The 13828-nt window shown below is 43.3% G+C and overlaps 1 protein-coding gene across 1 annotated transcript in view; it reads left to right on the top strand.

The window, feature by feature from the left end:
• The first annotated feature begins 794 nt into the window (after positions 1-794).
• The window catches only part of PRMT8 (protein arginine methyltransferase 8), a 208106-nt gene continuing 195072 nt past the window's right edge, over positions 795-13828 (top strand). The window contains exon 1 of the mRNA XM_010359171.2: positions 795-888. Within this exon, the coding sequence (XP_010357473.1) occupies positions 841-888 (48 nt within the window). The 5' untranslated portion in view covers positions 795-840. The remainder of the gene's footprint in view (positions 889-13828) is intronic.

Genomic DNA, 13828 nt, shown 5'->3' with positions numbered 1-13828 from the left:
GAAATTGTTAAAGGGGTGTTAGTGTTAAGTATGAAAGAATGGGCTTTTCCAGATCTCTATTTTCTGATCGGTAGAATAAGTTGAGAACAGCAGGGGAAGATAAGATGAGATGTTGGTCAAACGAATACATTAGAACATTATGGGTTTTTTACTGTGTGGTTTAAGAATCCCTTGAAATGCCTAAGCAGCACATTAGGAAGGGAATTGCTCCTTTGGGAGTGACTTATGTACAATGGGCCCCGTGCAGAAGTCAGATTGTGCAGGATACAGCAGCTCTCTAAGGCGCCAGGCGGAGAGGCAGAGGCTTGGCTTAACGTGGGACCATGCGTGCTGGCATTTCTCCTAGGACCTGGACTAAGGGAATTGGTGGTGGAGGGTATGGTGGGGGCTTCGTGCCATCTCCTGTTCCCCCATCAGATGCAGGAGCAAAGTGGAAAAGTCTTCTGGGGTTTTTCTTCTCTGATACAAGGGAAGCATACGCAAATGATCTTTTCCTGAGAAAACCCGTTGAGAGCAGTTTCTTACACTCCCCGACACTCACGGTCCACCCAGTCCAGGCTGCTGGCTGGAGAACGGACCTTTAAAACTCTTGTTTATGTACAGCCACAAGGTCAGTCCAACTCCAGGTCAGTCCAACTCCAGCCTGGCCTGGCATGGAAAACCAGGAAGTTCCTGTAAGAAATATTTTTGAGGGTCTGTGTACCTCACAGGAAGCCTTCAGATTGCAAACATGTGTCCAAACTGCTGACTTGGAGTAAATGGATCAAATTACTCCATCTGAATTGGAGAGCCTGATTTCTGCACCAGGGAGGCTTGCTATTTGAATGTGTGCCAGGTTGAATGGAGTCTCTGGCTTCAGATGGCTTCAAGCTGAAAGAGGTTTCTTTTGTAAGTCAGCTTCTTTGGTAATTTCTTTCCTTTCTTCTTCCTGCAAGTGAAATAGTGCACATTTATCTTGACCCCGTTGGGCCTGTTGTCTTTATTCCTCTTTTTCATCTGCAGAGTCTGCTCATGTCTCTAAGTCCGTACCATGCTGCTCTGGGCTGTGCGGCTCCACGGTCTTGTTTACTGTACACTGGTTCTTTTGTTTCAATTAAACTTTTAATTTTGAGGTAATTGTAGATTCATTTGCAGGTGTAAGAAATAACTCAGAGAGATTCCGCTTACCCTTTACTCAGTTTTCCCTCACCTTGCAAGACTATAGTACCATATTATAACCAGGATATTGACCTTAATGTAATCAAGATACAGAACATTCCATCAGAAGATCCCTCTGTTGCCCTTCATAGCCACGCCCACTTCCCTCCCACCTCCCTAAAAGAGGAGACTCCTTCTTTTATCTTTGGCAACCACTAATTCATTCTCTATTTCTGTAATTTTGTCATTTCAAGATAGCTACATAAATGGAATCATACAGTATGTAACCTTCTGGGATTGACTTTTTTGGTTTCACTCAGCATAATTCTCTGGAGATTCATCCAAGTTTTGCCTGTTATCAATAGCTCCTTTTGTTTAACCGTTGAATGGTATTCTGTCTTGCGGGTGTACTATGGTTTGTTTAACCATTCACTCATTGAAGTGCATAAGGGCTGTCTCCAGTTTATGACTTTTAGGAATACAGCTGCTATGAACAGTCGTGTACAGGTATTTGTGTGAACAGAAGTTTTCATTTCTCTGGAATAAATGCCCAGGAGTGTAATTGTGGGGTCGTATGGTAGTTGCATATGCGGTTTTTTGAGGAACCACCAAACTGTTTTCCAGAGTGGCCGTACCATTTCACATTTTCACCAGCAATTTATGAGAGATCCGGTTTCTCTGCGTCCTCACCTGCATTTGCTGGCTCTACCTTTTGTTTTAGCCATTCTGATAAGTGTGTAAGATAGCTTAACAGCTTAAATTTGCATTTTCCTAATCGCTAGTGATGTTGAATGTCTACGTTCTTATTTGCCATCTGTATGTCCTCTTTGGTGAAGTGTTTGTTCATATCTTTTGCCCGTTTTCTAATTTTTTTAATGGTGAGTTTTAAGAGTTCTTATGTATTATAAATAGTAGTTCTTCGTCAGGTATGTGGTTTATAAATATTTTCTCCTTGTTTGTGGGTTGTGTCCTCCTCTTAACAGGATTTCTCACAGAACAAAAGTTTTAAATTTTAATGAAGTCCAGTTTATCATTTTTTCCTTTTGTGAATCATGGTTTTGGTGTCAAATCTAAGAACTCTTTTTTTTTTTTTTTTTTTTTTTTTTTTTTGAGACAGAGTCTCGCTCTGTAGCCCAGGCTGGAGTGCAGTGGCCGGATCTCAGCTCACTGCAAGCTCCGCCTCCCGGGTTCACGCCATTCTCCTGCCTCAGCCTCCGCAGTAGGTGGGACTACAGGCGCCCGCCATCTGGTCCGGCTAGTTTTTTTGTATTTTTTTTTTAGTAGAGACAGGGTTTCACCGTGTAGACCAGGATGGTCTCGATTTCCTGACCTCGTGATCCGCCCGCCTCGGCCTCCCAAAGTGCTGGGATTACAGGCTTGAGCCACCGCGCCCGGCCAAATCTAAGAACTCTTGGCCTAACCCTAGATCCTGAAGATTTTTTCCTGTGCCTTTTCTGCAAGTGTTATAGTTGTATATAATTCCATGATACATTTTGAGTTAATTTTTGTATACCATGTAGGACTTGGGGGTAGGGAGTTTTTTTTCTCCTGTAGGAATCCAATTGCTCCAGTACCATTTGATGAAAAGGTTCTCATTCTTCCATTGAATTACTTTTGTACCTTTTCCAAAAAATCGCTTATGCGTATTTGTGCAAGTCTATTTCTGGGCTCTCTATTCTGTTCCAGTGAGCTATGTGTCTATCCTTCCACCAATACCATCTAGTGTTGGTAAGTGTAGCTGTATATTTTGATATAATAAGTCTTGAAATTGAGTAGACTAATTCCTCCCACTTTATTCTTCTATTTCAAAATTGTTTTAGCTATTCTAGTTCCTTTGCCTTTCCATATACATTTTAAAATAAGCTTGTCTATATCTATAAAAATCTTGCTGGGATTTTGATAGGACTTGTGTTAAATCCATATATACATTTGAGGGATAATTATCATCTTTCCTCTGTTGAGGCTTCTAAACCGTGAACGCAGTGAGTCTCTATTTTATTTAGAGCTTTGATTCTTTCAACAGGATTTTGTAGCTTTCAGCATAAAAGTCTGCTGTGTGCTAAATGTGTCCCCTCAAAATTCACATTGTGAATTTTGTGGTATCCCCAGTGAGGTGGTCTTAAGAGGTGGGGCCTCGGGGAGTTGATTAGGTCATGAGGGCAGAGCCCTCATTGATGAGATTAGTGCCCTTGTGAAAGAAGCCTGAAAGAGTTTGTTTACTTGGCCGGGCACAGTGGCTCAAGCCTGTAATCCCAGCACTTTGGGAGGCCGAGAGGGGTGGATCACGAGGTTAGGAGATCGAGACCATCCTGGTGAACACAGTGAAACCCCGTCTCTACTAAAAAAAAAAAAAAAAAATACAAAAAACTAGCCGGGCGAGGTGGTGGCGCCTGTAGTCCCAGCTACTCGGGAGGCTGAGGCAGGAGAATGGCGTAAACCCGGGAGGCGGAGCTTGCAGTGAGCTGAGATCCGGCCACTGCACTCCAGCCCCGGGTGACAGAGCGAGACTCCGTCTCAAAAAAAAAAAAAAAAAAAAAAAAAAAAAAAAGTTTGTTTACTTGGACACAGCAAGAAGATGCCATTTATGAAGCACAGAAGGAGTGCTCACCAGACACTGAATCTGCTGGTGCCTTGATCTTGAACTTGCCAGACTCTTCCCAGACTCCAAAACTATGAGAAATAAACTTCTGTTGGACTAAGACAAAGCCCTGCACATGTTTTGTTAGATTCATATCCAAAGGTTTCCTCTCTTTTTTAAGTGATTGTAAGTGTATTTTTGATGTTTGTGTCTGTGTTCATGCTGCTATATGGCGATACACTTGATTTTTGTGGGTTTATTTATTTTGTATCCTGCAACATTGCTGAAGTTACTTCTTAGTTCTAGAAGCTTTTTCTGCATTCTTTGGAATTTTCTATGTAGACAATCTTGTCATATGCAAGTGGGGAGAGTTTTATTCCATTCTTTCCAATTCACATACCTTTTATTTCCTATTCTTGTCTTATTGCACTGAATAGAGCTTCCAGGACTACGTTGAATAAGAGTGGTGAGAGAGGATAGTCTTGCCTTGCTCCTGTCCTCAAGGAGAAAACAGTCCGTCTTTCACCCGTAAGTGTAATGTTAGCTGTAAATATTTTTGGAGATGTACTTTATCAGACTGAGCAAGTTCCCGTCTATTCCTATTTATATTTTTTTGTGATAGTTCCTTTATAAAAAAAACATGAATGGGTATTGGATTTTGTCAAATGTTTTTCTGCTTCAATTGCAACGGTCATTTTTTTCTTTTCTTTTCACCCGCTTTAGGCCAAACAATATACTATTTATACTATTCAGAATACTTTGAACTGCAAATAATAGATTAAACCAGATTAAAATGTGATTAAATTAAAAGAAATGTATTTTTTTTTCCCTGAACAAGACATCTGGAGGCAGATAGTTCCAGGGTTGGCTAATTCAGCATCTCAGTATTGTCAGGGCTCTGGGTGGTCTCCGTGATTCTCTGGGCTTTCCCTTCGTGGTTGTAAGTCAGCTACAAAGGTCCCGTGGTTGTAAGTCAGCTACAGAAGTCCCAGGTGCTGCTAGTAGAGGATCTTCTCCTTTTTTTTTTAATTACAAGGAAAAATTTTCTCAGAATCCTAACAGGCTTTTATGTCTTGTTGGCCAAAGTGAGCCCATGTCCAGACCTAAACCAGTCTGGCAAAAAGAATGGAAACGGGAGTGGAGTGCCATGAATAGTTTAATCCAGTAGTTCTTACCAGGGGCGCTCCTGGTGTGTTGGATGACAATTTGTTGTTGTGCAGGATTGTCCTACTCACTGCAGGACATTTAGCATCCCTGGCCCTCACCTATTAAGGCCCTCACCTATTAATAGGCCCTCACCTATTCAGCGACAGCGGAGCCCTCCAGTCATGGTGACAACTTCTTTCAAACTTCCCCGGGCGTGGCGGGCAGGGAGCGGGGGCTGGCAATACCGCTTCTCATTGAGAGCCATTGGTTTAAACCAATTATGATTCACTCCAAGGTCAGCCAGTGGAGTGACCAAGCCAGGACTGGTTTAGTTTGCTACTATATATCGAACTCCCAATTATCTGCTTTTATTTCTCTTCACTGTGACATCTAATAATTATTGTGTGTTTATTATGAGACACAATGTGCTAATTGATTTAGATCCTTTATCATTTTACTTTTTATAACAACGTTAGGGGATATGCAATCTTATTGTCCCCATTTTACTGATGAGGAAATTGAGGCCTAGGAAGATTAAGGAAGTTGCCCAAGGTCTGATCCCAGAATCAGTATAAACTGCTACACCATACCGTTTCCCCAGGAAAATAAGTCTTTGTTGTCTTTTGCTGTCATTTATTCTGAGTGGTAGCAAGACATTCTTCAAAAGCTGGCTGATTCTTCCCAGACTGTACCCACAATTGCAGTCCTCCAGTTGGAGGAATTATAGAGGGAAGATGAATGCATTTACTCCAGTTATGTATGGCGGAGAAGGGGTAAGAGATGAAAAGCATGATTTAGCCATATTATTTTGCTTTTTCTAAAAAGAAAACTCCTTATTAGATCAACACTTTAACTATTAGGCTGTGTCTTAATTATAACCTAGGCTTTACACTTCTTAAGCAAAGATATGACTAGGGCAAAATTAAAATATGGCAATGAGTATACGTTGTCGCACTCAAGTACTGTTTTCAGTAATTCCTTATCTAAGTCTTGGCTTTCTTTACACTTTTACATATTCTAAGTGATTCCAGGCATTGCAAAGCTCTTTTGCCTGTGCAAGGCTTCCAGGAACCCAGCCACTGGCAGCTTTGGTGTACACACATTCTTAAGAAGGGACGTTTCTATTTTGCCTGTATTTGAAGCTATTCATGACTGGCTCTCCATTCTTTTGTCTGCTTGTTCATCCATCCATCCATCCATCCATCCATCCATCCATCCATCCACCCACTCAGCCATTCTTTTGTTCAACAGTGATTTACTGAATTCCTACTTACTATGACTGTTCTATATTTGACATGCCACACAATGTTCAGCAATGACTTCTACTCAAGAGCTAGTTTTTAGTTTCACACTGCTTTTCTCTTGTTCTTTATCTTTTGCTTTTGTGGCTCGGAACAGAAAATCTATAGAAAAGATCTTGCTACCAGGTTACGGGCCCCTCTGGTCCATGGCGGTATCTTACTGCCTTTGTGTCTTTCAGCTGAACAATGCCTGCAACATGGTGCATGCTCAGTAATGCTCATGGAACAAAACGGTATGGTTCCTCTTCCCGGAAATGCTGCCATCTCTCTTTTGATTCAGGATAGGTTTACCTAGGTGATTACATCACTAACATTGTATTCCTCTGGTTTCTTCCTCATGATAGGACAGATTTTACTAAAAAGTAAAAAATTATTTATTACATTTTGCCGTTCCTCTTACTTTTCATCCCAGATTAAATTTTCTTTGTCCTTCAATGCCCACTTCGAATATCAATAAACTAGTAACCCTTCGCCAACCTACTGAAGTCGCCATAAAAAGTTAATCATTCTGTCAATTCACATATCCGCTTCATTCTTTTGTCTGCTTGTTTGTCCATCTGTTTATCCATCTGCTTAGCTATTCGTTCGTTCAACAATGATTTAGTGAATACCTACTTACTGTGACCCTATTAAGTTTTACAGGCCACACAGTGTTCAACAAGGTGTTCATATACCTGTCTACCTTCTTTTTCTCTTCTTTTTCTTTTTTTTTTCTTTTTTTGAGATGGAGTCTTGCCCTGTCGCCCAGGCTGGAAGGCAAAGGTGCAATCTTGGCTCATTGCAACTTCTGCCTCCTGGGTTCAAACAATTCTTCTGCCTCAGCCTCCCGAGTAGCTGGGATTACAGGTGCCCACCACCACACCTAGCTAATTTTTGTATTTTTAGTAGAGACGGGGTTTCACCATGTTGGCCAGGCTGGTCTCGAACTCCTGACCTCGTGATCTGCGCACCTTGGCCTCCCAAAGTGCTGAGATTACAGGCATGAGCCACCGTGTCTGGCCTACTTTCTTGATTACGTGTTTGTTTCCTCCAATAAGATATGAGCCCTTCAAGCAAAGACAAGAAATAATCTTATTGCTCTTTTTGCATCCTAAGTGTCTGACACAAAGGAAAGTGGAGGAAAGTATGCAGTCAATGTCTGTAGAATTGCACTATATGTGCAATAGGGCCTGCCTTCTCTTCAACAGGCATTGCTCTTCCTCTTTTAAGCTTCATAGAACATTTAAAAAGCACAGAGCCACAATAATTTCATCAGCAGATGAAAGAGGATGTCAAAAGAGAAAAATAAACCAGGGTAGAGTTGACACAAATAATCAGAGGATGTCCCCATTATAATTACAGCAACATGGATTGAGTTATGCCAGCCCCTGAGAGGAATTTGATTTCCTCATTATGTGTATAATCTTTACCATCCTCTCAGCATCACTTTTCTATTTGGTATTTCACATATGGCTCTGATGTCTCCCTGCTTTGTAGATGGGAAAACTAAACTTCAGAACGGGCTAGTGGCTTGAGCCATCTCGCATAGCAAGGCAGACCATGAGAGGTGGGCATAAAATAAGCATGTTTAGATTTCAATTATTTCAATCAAATCAAGAGATCACCATCAGCAGAATATCTTATTAACTATTCATCGAACCCTTATTATGTGCCAAGAACTTTACATGCGTTAACCTTTCTCCCCAGTCTTTATTTTGAAAACATTTAAAACCTGCAAACAGCTGGAAGAATATACAATGAAACATCTAGTTTCACTGATTTATTTCTTACACCTAGTTTCTTACACTTAGTTTCACATTTTTGTTTTATTTCTCTCTAAATATTTTTGAATATATTGGATTACATGCAGACATTATGACCTTGCTCCTAAATATTCCAGCATACATCTCTTCTGAAGAAAAGCATTCTCTTACATAACTAAGATACAATAACCACACTCAGGAAAGTTACCATTAAAATAATTTCATTATCTATTACATAATCCTTATTCAAATTTGCCTTATGTTCTCAATAACTCCTCCCTGCCTCGCTCCCTTCCCTTCCCTTCTCCTTCCTTCCTCCCTCCCTCCCTCCCTCCCTCCCTCCCTCCCTCCCTCCCTGTCTGTCTGTCTTTCTCCCCTTTCTCTCAATTCAGGATCTAATCGAGGATCACGCATTGTATTGACTTTTCATATTTCTTTAGTCATCTTTAATTATAATCACTTCCCAGCCTTCCCCGTCAACCCCGTTTCATGACATTGACAGTTTTGAAGAGTTCAAGCTACTTGTTCTGCAAAATGCCTTTAGCTTAGATTTGTGTGATGTTTCCTCATGGAAAGATTCAGGTTAAATATTGTTAGCAAGAATATTAAATAAGTGATATTGCGTCCTTCTCAATTCATCCCATCGGGGGCATAAAATGTTAATGTGTCCCATCACTCATGATGCTATGACCACTTGGCTAAGGCAGTGTTTGCCAGATTTCTACATCGTGGAAGTACCATTTTCCTATGTAATTAACAAGTAATCTGTGGAGTGATACTTTGAGGTTTTGTGAATACCCCCATCAGGCTTTTGTCTAATGTTTTTAGTACCCACTGATGATAAGTGTTTATTATCATTTTAGAGTCTCACCATAACCCTGTGAGGTAGACACTGTTATGACCCATATATTTACAATGAAGATATTGAGTCTTAGAGAGATGAAGAAACTCGCTCAAGCTCTCACAGCTAATAAGGGACAGAGCTGAGATTTCAGCCCACATCTGGCTGTCTCTAGAGCCTGTGCTCTACCTACTACACTGCACTAACTGAAAGTAGACTTTCTTATCTCACTTGCTCCAGGCAAGACAAGAAAAAAGTGATAGTCGAGATCATATAAGACACAATTTATTTCATCTCTCAACAAGTCTCTTTCCTTTTACTTCCTAAGCACTTTTTTTCCAAAGCCTGATGCTTGTCACTCTTCCCTGACTGTTAACCTGGAATGTGGTGAATAAATTATGTTTTAGTCCGATGGACCCTAGGCTGTGGAGTTCTGCTTTGATTCCATCCCACGGTGCCCAGGATCACCTGCTTGCCAGCACCACATTGGGATGTAATTACATTCTGGAATCATCCATTCCAGTTTGAGAAAGACCACTACATACATTCATAGGGAGGATTACAGTGAATCCTTCTGGGGTTTGTTTGTTTGTTTGTTTGTTTGTTTGTTTGTTTTTGAGACGGAGTCTTGCTATGTTGCCAGGCTGGAGTGCAGTGGCGCCGTCTCGGCTCACTGCAAGCTCTGCCTCCTGGGTTCACGCCATTCTCCTGCCTCAGCCTCCAGAGTAGCTGGGACTACAGGCGCCCGCCACTGTGCTGGGCTAACTTTTTGTGTTTTTAGTAGAGATGGGGTTTCATCGTGTTAGGCAGGCTGGTCTAGATCTCCTGACCTCAGGATACGCCCGCCTCGGCCTCCCAAAGTGCTGGGATTACAGGCGTGAGCCACCGCACCCAGCCGAGAGATGGGTTCTTTCATAAAGGGGAACTTGAGGGTACGCAGAGATGGAGGTGGGGAATGTATTTTTCTATTAGTTTCAAAGGAAGACCTCACCTCGCCCAACTCCCTTCCTTTGTAGATGAAGAAACTGAGCCCTAGACTGGTATGTGGACTGTCCAGGGTCAACACTGGTGACAGATCTGGGGCTGGAACTACAGATTCTATGCTTATCATGCTGCAAAATCCTGAAGGTTACGCTCTTGTCTAGCCCTGCTCACCCAGCCCTTGGTCCTCTGCTGCTGCTCCCCACCCTCCCCTTCTCAGACTTGCCCTTTGGAAGGCATTTGCTCATTCTTTCCTTCCTTTCTTCCTTCACTGGGTTGTTCATTCTTAAATAGCATTTATCATCCCCCTACCATGTGCCAGATCCTGTGCTGGCCATAATGGGTATGAAGCAAAAAGAAATACAGTGTCAGCCTTGAAGGAGGCCACTGTTTAGGTGAGGGGAGGGGAAGCACATAATCCCACACCATGATCGAATGTGCTAAGCACTAGAGCAACGCTCATCTACTGCCCTGGGGATGCAGAAAAGGGAAGGATGCTTTGGAATTATGTGGCTGCTTGCGAGTTTGCTGGGGAGCTTCCCAAAGCATAGCTCCATTACTCAGAACACTCTTGGAATTCCGTTTCCTTTTGCTAGTCTTCTCAGATGAAAGGGAGGGCAAGTATGGGAAGCAAAGGAAGGGCAGGACATGGCTGGTTGATGAGTTTTGGGGGGTTTCTAAAGGGACCCAGAAACACACCCATCACAGACTCAGGACTAATTGGTGCAGCTGGATGGCTGCATCTTCTACAGGTCCTTAGGAGCCTAAAGCTGGTTATTGGCTTGGCTCAGTTAAGAGAGCTTGAGCCTCCTCCAAGGCTGCCCAGTGTCCAGAGCTGCCTGTGCTTCTGGGCATGGGGGAGAAGGCAGCATGATGGGAGAGAGTAGGGAGAAAAACTGGTGAGGATGCTGAGAAGCTGGGACCCAATTGCCCTAGGGCACTAATTGCAGCTCCAGCTGCAGAAGGCCCTGTGCTCTTCCCACTTGCTGCTCAGTACACTGCATAATGAGCACTTAGTTATGGGATCTAAACTAAGCCTGAATCTTATTCTGCGCGAGGGAATAATGACATCACAAGCTGGAAGGAAGGAGTATGCTGTACTGATTAGACCAAGGCAGTGAAAAGTTCTGGCTGCTTTTTTCTGTTCCTGCTGCTGACCGACGGCACAATTCAGGCCAATGAGGACACATCTGCTTACCTATCAGTGAACTGATGTAATGACTTCATACAGCATGGCTTTGGGCTATGCTGTACCTCCCAAGTGAGCCCTCCTTCCCTTAACAATTGTGACATTCAGTGACAACTGAATGACGTTTTACTGTGCCAGTCTGTTTATGGATCACCTATTTCATCCTCATAGTAACCCTAATAGTAGCTACCATTATGATTCCTGTTTTGCACAGGAGGAAACAGAAGCTCAGAGAAGGTAAGTTACTTACCCAAGGTCACACAGCTAATAAATATGGCACTAATACTGAATCAAGCAGGGTGATTTCTGAGCCCACATTCCTAGCTGCTGAGGAAAATTACCTCTTAGCCTCAGGAGGATGTGACTTGGGCAGGAGTTCTAGCACTTGTTACAATTTATGGTCATGTCCTTCATTTCTTTTGCTGTTTGTTAGATTATAAGCTCCATAAGGTCAGGGAACAGGCAGACTTGTTCACCAATGAGCCTCCGGAGCCTAGCACCTCTTAGCACATAGTAGATGCTTCATTCACATTTTGGGCTGAGCGAATAGCTCTGGATCAGGCCACATAGCCTATTTAGTATTTTGCCAACTACACTAGCAGGAGAGGCCAATAGTATAGGCCATTCCCTGGGTCTGAATTGTTCAGTTATGGGAACTATCTGGGCTCTAAGGAGTGGGCTCTGGGGGATTCACCAGAGTTGTTCCTTCTTTTGCCCTTGCCCCCATCTCCTGTAGCATACGCTCATCCCGTGATTCATTTATTCCACAGATCTTTAATGAGCACCTATTATGTGCTCATTAAAGATGCTGTTCCAGGTAGTTCACTGGAACAAAGCAGATAAAAATGCCTCTGACACAGAGCTTGCAATCCACTGAAGGGGAAAACCATGAGCAATTAATAGGCAAAATGCACATTGCATACAACAGAAAACATGCTTAGGAAGGTAGATATGAAGGGTCAGGGAGATGGGTGGCCAGTAAAGCCCTCATTAAGAAGGTGGCATTTGACAAAAGCCTAGAAGGAAGTCAGGGGGCAACCATACAAATGCCTCAGGGAGAGGGAACAGCCAGCAAAAATGCCCCGGGGCAAAATCACGCTGTGTGTGGGACGAGCAGTGGGGAGGTCACTGGAGCGAGAGATGGGAGTGATGGGAGAAGAGTTCGGAGAAGTGACCAGAGCTAGGCTATATGAAGTCTTGTAGGTCGTAGTTGTAACCTTGGCTTTAAATCTGAGTGGAATGTGAAGTCACTAGAGGATTCGGGCAGAGGAGGGATGTGATCTGACTTTCCATGTTATTGTGTACCACAGCTATTTGCATATCTGTCTCCCCCTCTAGTCTGTGAGGCTGTCAACACTGGGACCATGTATATATTCCCAGTGCCAAGCACAGTAATGGTACATGGTAGATGTTTCAATACATGGCTATCAAATGAATGAGCATATGAAAAATGCAGAACCAAGTGCAGAATGAAACCAACTGAACTAGGGTGCAGATGGGGACCCAGAAGGCAGATAAATGCACTCTGAATTGATGAATGAAGGGCATTTAATGGAGCAGGTGTCTTTTAATCTAGGACTAGAGGAAAGAGAAGCCTATCCACAAATAGAGAGAGAGGAAATATATTGCTCCTGAACAAGGAATGGGAGCAAAGGGTTGGAGGCATGAACGTGCAGGGCAAATTAAGAAAATACCAAATAGACAAATGTTTCTGGTATACAGGATGAGAAGAGGCACACAGTGGCATCAGAGGCCAGAATTACAGCCTGGGGCCAGATCATAGAATGACTTACATGTCAAGTTAAGAAATTTGGATTTTATACTGCAGGCAATGGGGAGCCTTTGCAGGATTTTACAGGTGTGGGGCCATTTTCAAGGAGGGGATTCAGCCCATTAGGTTTTGGCTTGCAACCGGTGAGGACCGTGGAGAAAACCAAGAGTGGTTCTGTGTATGGGAGGCAGTGCCTCACAGTGTGGCTACAACACAGCATTGTTTATTGTGTCAATTATGTGTGTAAAAATACTGTCACGTTCAGAAGGAGAGTTGATCTCATACTTCACAGCAGCCTTTGGGGATTCCCCTTTATGGAACCCTCAGACACTGCACAGTGAAAGATTTAGCGGTTTACTCCGGTTTCCAGTAGGAGCCTGTGTCCAGCTCAGGAGTGGTAATGACTTCATTACGCTGCTCATCCATCCATCCAGCCCTTATGTAAAATCAATCAGCCATAAGCTTCCCGGGTTCATTTCATTTCTTCTCCTGTGCTGGAGGAGATTGGTAGAGTCAAGACATGACCTGTTGTGCCCCTGGGTGGCATGTAGCTCCATTACTATTTAGCCTGGAAGCCCGGGGTCAGTCATGATGATGTTAGGAGGCTCACCAGGCAGGGGGAATGCAAAGGCGGTCATCTGAGGTCATCTGATAGATTTGGCAATGAACCGTGCTGGGTTCTAAGTATGCGATGGGGCTGCTCATGGTGGGGGGAAATGGCCCTGGGAGGATGGAGATGAAAGTCCATGTCAAAGTGAAAGCTGTCAGCCATTGCTTTGAGGGAATGAGCTTGTTCCCAGGTTGGAGGTTAAGGTGTCCACTTTCCTGCCTTGACTCTGCACGGCTAAGACTGGCCCACCCTCTCACTTTTTCACTCTGACTTAGTCTAATTAACTGAAAGGGCTCGTTTGACTCTCCCCACCATAGTTCTATTGCTTCATTGTGGAGCAGGCCTGGGCACCACTCACTAGTGTGTTTTCAGCCTAGGGTTATGGTCACTGTAACTCACTCTAGATGGAACACTTAGGTGTCATGAACCCACAGGACACAGACGCAGAAGAGCAACCTTTTTACCAGCACATAGCTTTCAAAGTTGGGGATTGGAGGAGCTGGAGAGGGGCCAAAATACAGTGGCTCAGAGA

This window comes from Rhinopithecus roxellana, chromosome 10 (assembly GCF_007565055.1).
Source record: "Rhinopithecus roxellana isolate Shanxi Qingling chromosome 10, ASM756505v1, whole genome shotgun sequence".
NCBI classification, from domain to species: Eukaryota; Metazoa; Chordata; class Mammalia; order Primates; family Cercopithecidae; genus Rhinopithecus; species Rhinopithecus roxellana.
This window is presented reverse-complemented; position numbering and strand designations above follow the sequence as displayed.